Source organism: Octopus bimaculoides, chromosome 27 (assembly GCF_001194135.2).
Source record: "Octopus bimaculoides isolate UCB-OBI-ISO-001 chromosome 27, ASM119413v2, whole genome shotgun sequence".
In the NCBI taxonomy this organism is placed as follows: Eukaryota; Metazoa; Mollusca; class Cephalopoda; order Octopoda; family Octopodidae; genus Octopus; species Octopus bimaculoides.
Window position 1 is genome coordinate 17,065,267 of NC_069007.1, and position 4,514 is coordinate 17,069,780.

General features: G+C 34.6%; 1 protein-coding gene across 2 annotated transcripts in view; it reads right to left on the reverse strand.

The window, feature by feature from the left end:
* The window catches only part of LOC106882051 (uncharacterized), a 6,747-nt gene extending 2,702 nt beyond the window's left edge, over nt 1-4,045 (reverse strand). Inside the window, exons 1-2 of one of the 2 annotated variants that reach the window (XM_014932609.2) lie at nt 3,972-4,045; nt 515-609 (exon numbers count right to left, since the gene is read on the reverse strand). In XM_014932609.2, coding sequence (XP_014788095.1) covers nt 515-601 — 87 coding nt within the window. In that variant the 5' untranslated portion in view covers nt 602-609; nt 3,972-4,045. Of the gene's footprint in view, nt 1-514; nt 610-771; nt 890-3,971 lie in introns of those variants that run through there. The other variant, XM_052977198.1, reaches the window with a different exon arrangement.
* Nucleotides 4,046-4,514: the final 469 nt, after the last annotated feature.

Consider the following 4,514-nt stretch of genomic DNA (forward strand, 5'->3'; position numbering starts at 1 on the left):
ATATATATATATATATATATATATATATATATATATAAAAGAAAATGTGATAACAGGAATAAATGATTATCTTATGAACTTCATTAGCTTACAGCCGTTTCTGCTATGAGATGCGGTGTACTCATAGTTGAGTGCCAGAGTAACACCTTATCGCTTTATTGGAGCCTTGAATATGAAGTGCAATTTATTTTTCACAATGCAAAATATATAGATTGATAGCTAGGTAGATAGATACATACATAGATTGATAGATAGAGTGATAGATAGATAGACAGACAGATAGAAATAATAGATAGATAGATATAGATAGATGGGTTTGTGTGTGTGTGTATGTATACTTAATATATAACAAACATAGAAAGTAATTTTGTTTTCAGCTGTTTTTTTCAATTGTTTTCAATTCTATTTTTACTTTTTGGGTATTGTTTCATTTCATTTTCTTTTGAGGTAATAATTTATTTGTAATAATAAAAACACAAAAACTGATAAGAAAAGAAGTCTCTCAAAAACTCACAAGTTGTCCAATTTCCTTGGCTTGGACATTGAGTATCAGCAGACACCCAATGAAGAGAATAGCTGACATGGAAGATTTAGGGGCCATCTTGGGAGCTGAAGAAATGAAGAAATATTGAGCTGAAAAGTTTAGGGGGTCATAATATTGTTAATTGAATAAAGGAGGAAATATTCCTTTCTACTTTAGGCATAAGGTCTGAAATTCAGGGGATTGAGGATAGTTGATTACATCGACTCCAGGGCTCCACTGGTACTTACCTTATTGACCCCAGGAGGATGAAAGGCAAAGTTGACCTTGGTGGAATTTGAACTCAGAACGTTAAGATGGATGAAATACTGCTAAGCATTTTTACAGCATGCTAATGATTCTGCCAGCTGGAAATATATTGAGAGGGATTTTATTGTGAAATGAACAAAAGAAAGGCTAGGCACATGTATGGCTGTGTGGTTAAGGTTTTAGTTTCAGTCCCACTGCATGGTACCTTATGCAAGTATCTTCTACTATAGCCTTGGGCTGACCTTAAGCCTTGTGAGTGGATTTGAGAGATGAAAATTAAAAAAAAGCTCATTTTATATATATATATATATATATATATATATATATATATATATATATTATTTAAAAGAGTTCCAACTCTGTCTGTTTTTTATGTTTTATTTATATTCTTATAAAATTAATGTGGGATATAGAATATGGAATATATAATATAAATAGTAAAATGAAATGAAGTATTGAATGTCTTATTGAATATATGAAATATTGAATATTAAATATAGAGTATTAAATATATAACGACTAGTATACTTTCCTGCCTCATGGCAGTCATCAAGGTCCCGTCTGACAGATGTATATATATGTTTTATATCCTTGGTTGCAGGTATATGATTTACTGGAAATGAATTTAAGAAATTTTGCAAGATGTTCTCAGTTGAATATATCACTACTCTTCCATATCACCCAAGATTGGACAGACAAGCTGAATGTGTTGTAGACACATTCAAAAGGGCACTAAGGAAATCCAGAAATGAGGTAGTGGATGATGTAGCATTGGAACAATTGCTGAGAGTTTACCGTGTAATGCCAAACGAAAATGCCCTTTCAGACACGTCACCTTCTGAACTGATATTCACAAGAAAAAATTAGGTGAGTTTTTGACAAATTATTACCTGTATTTTGGTATTAACCTTGACAAACCAGCTGCATGCCCCAATTTTTTAGATGACAAATGCTACATCTTGAAGTCATAATTCAGTAGGATCATTCCCTAGCACTGCAATTTGTTGGCTGTATGTGTGGGAATCCCTTTTTTTTGATTCATAGATTGACAATAATGGGCGGTGGTCCGTCTGCAAACGGAATATTTTTCCATGTATAAATTTATGAAATTTTTCTACCACAGAAATGATGGTTAATGTTTCCTTCTCTATTTGGCTGTGTGGAGGCACAATGGCCCAGTGGTTAGGACAGTGGTTAGGTCATAGGATCGCGGTTTCGATTCCCAGACCAAGTGTTTATTGAGCGAAAACACCTAAAGCTCCACAAGGCTCCGGCAGGGGATGGTGGCGAACCCTGCTGTACTCTTTCACCACAACTTTCTCTCACTCTTGCTTCCTGTTTCTGTTGTGCTTGTAATTCAAAGGGTCAGCCTTGTCACACTGTGTCACGCTGAATATCCCCGAGAACTACGTTAAGGGTACACATGTCTGTGGAGTGCTCAGCCACTTGCACGTTAATTTCACGAGCAGGCTTTTCCATTGACCAGATCAAATGGAACCCTCGATGTCGTAAGCGACGGAGTGCCAACAATACAATATTTGGCTGTAACTTTTCTCAGCCAGCAATAAGGAATGTGAAGCATGAGTTACAGCTTTCATGCTACCATCTTCATATTTGTGTGAAATCACAACTTCAATAACACTTTCAGTAGCATCTGATGCCACTAACATTTCTAAATTCAGGTGGAAATGTGATAACAACAATTCCGACGTTAAGATGTTTTTAATTTCTTCAAAAGCTTTTTGGCACTTGTCCAACCAGCAAATTCTTCAGGGGAGCTCTCAAGTCATGCATATTTGGTATGTATACCTGGTAGTAATTTGTGAGCCCCGAAAATGCTTGTAATGTTGTAATGTTTGTTGGGGAGGCATATTTTTTATTGCATTTGCCCTTGATGGGTCTGGTCTACATCCATTTTCATTGGCAATCTGCCTTAAATATTTTATTTTTCTATTTTTTCAAAGACCTTTTTAACATGCCCAGCATGCTGACCGTGAGATTCACTTTTTATGGGTATAGGTGCAGGTGTGCCTGTGTGGTAAGGAGCGGGCTTCCCATCCACATGGTACTGGGTTCAGCTCCACTGTGTGGCACATAGGGCAAGTGTCTTCTACTATAGCCTCAGACCAACCAAAGCCTTGTGAGTGGATTTGGTAGACTGAAAGAATCCCATTGTATGTATATATATATATATATATATATATATATATATATATATATATATATATGTATGTATATTTGTGTGTGTGTCTGTGTTTGTTCACCTGCCATCGCTTGACAACCGATGTTGGTGTGTTTACATCCCTGAAACTTAATGGTTCAGCAACAGAGACCACTAGAGTAAGTACTATATATATATATGTGTGTGTGTGTGTATGTGCTTGTGTTTGTCTTGTTACAGCATGCTGGTTGTAAGCAAGTGTCACCATTATTACAAGTTGTGCCATTCATTTCCTATCTTCTGTGTAAACATGTCCAGCCATGAGGAGCTAACACCTTATTGGAAATAGGTGAGGGTTGGTGACAGTGAGATCGTCCTGCCATAGAAAAATCTACCTCAATGAATCCCCTCTAAACCATGTAAGCATGTAAAAGCTGAGTTGGAAACAAGATTAATGATAATGAAGTAACATTTTTAACAAAAGCAACATTATCAGCAGAAACAAACATTATTAACACAAACAACATTATTAATACAAACAATATTAACAAAAACAACACATGACATGGTAAACTCTCATAGTCCAAGAAAGACAGTTCTGCAATTTCTTGCCAAGCAACCTGCAGAAAGGTTTATAGTGATAAAATGTTTGTGCTCATTCCCTCCATCTAATTGATGTTACCTGAACAGGTGCACAGTATATCACATGTCAGGTGTTGAAGTGATTACACAGCAACGTGAAATGAAGTGTTTTGCTCAAGAACACAATACACCACCCAGTCAAGGAATTGAAACCATGATCTTGTAATGAGTGCTACACCCAAACCACTAGGCCACACACCCTTCTTATTAGCATAAATGACATTATTAACACAAACATCATTAAGACAAAGAACATTGTTAACATAAACAATATTATTAACAGAGACAATGTTGTTAATAACACAATATTAATAACAGAGACCACACTATTAACATAAACAACATGAGAACAGAAATGGTAGCTGATGGCATACAAACCAAATGTAATTCACTTCTTTGTGGTTGCTTGAAACAGGCTAGTGTTGGTTAACGATGACTAATGAATCTTTCACTAATTACATGCTTATATATATATATATATGTATGTATATTTGTATGCATTTATGTATGTATGTTTTTGTGTCTGAACGTATGTATGAATGTGTGTTCATATATATATATATATATACATATGTACATATATATTCACACACATACATGTACACATTGTAGTGTATACAAGCATGTAACAATGTGCACGTGTTTGCATATTTATATCTCATGTAAATATTCATATACGTATATGTATATGAATATATGTATGCATATCTTTATATATAAAATATATTATATGTATATGTGTGTATATATCTGAATTTACGAATATCTATCTATCTATCTATCTATATATATATATATACTTACACACACATATGTATAGTTCCTTGTTCAAACAATGTTAGTTTCTAAAAACCATACATTACACTGCTGTGATGATGATGATGACGATGATGACAATGCAATGTACTTACATCCTGACAT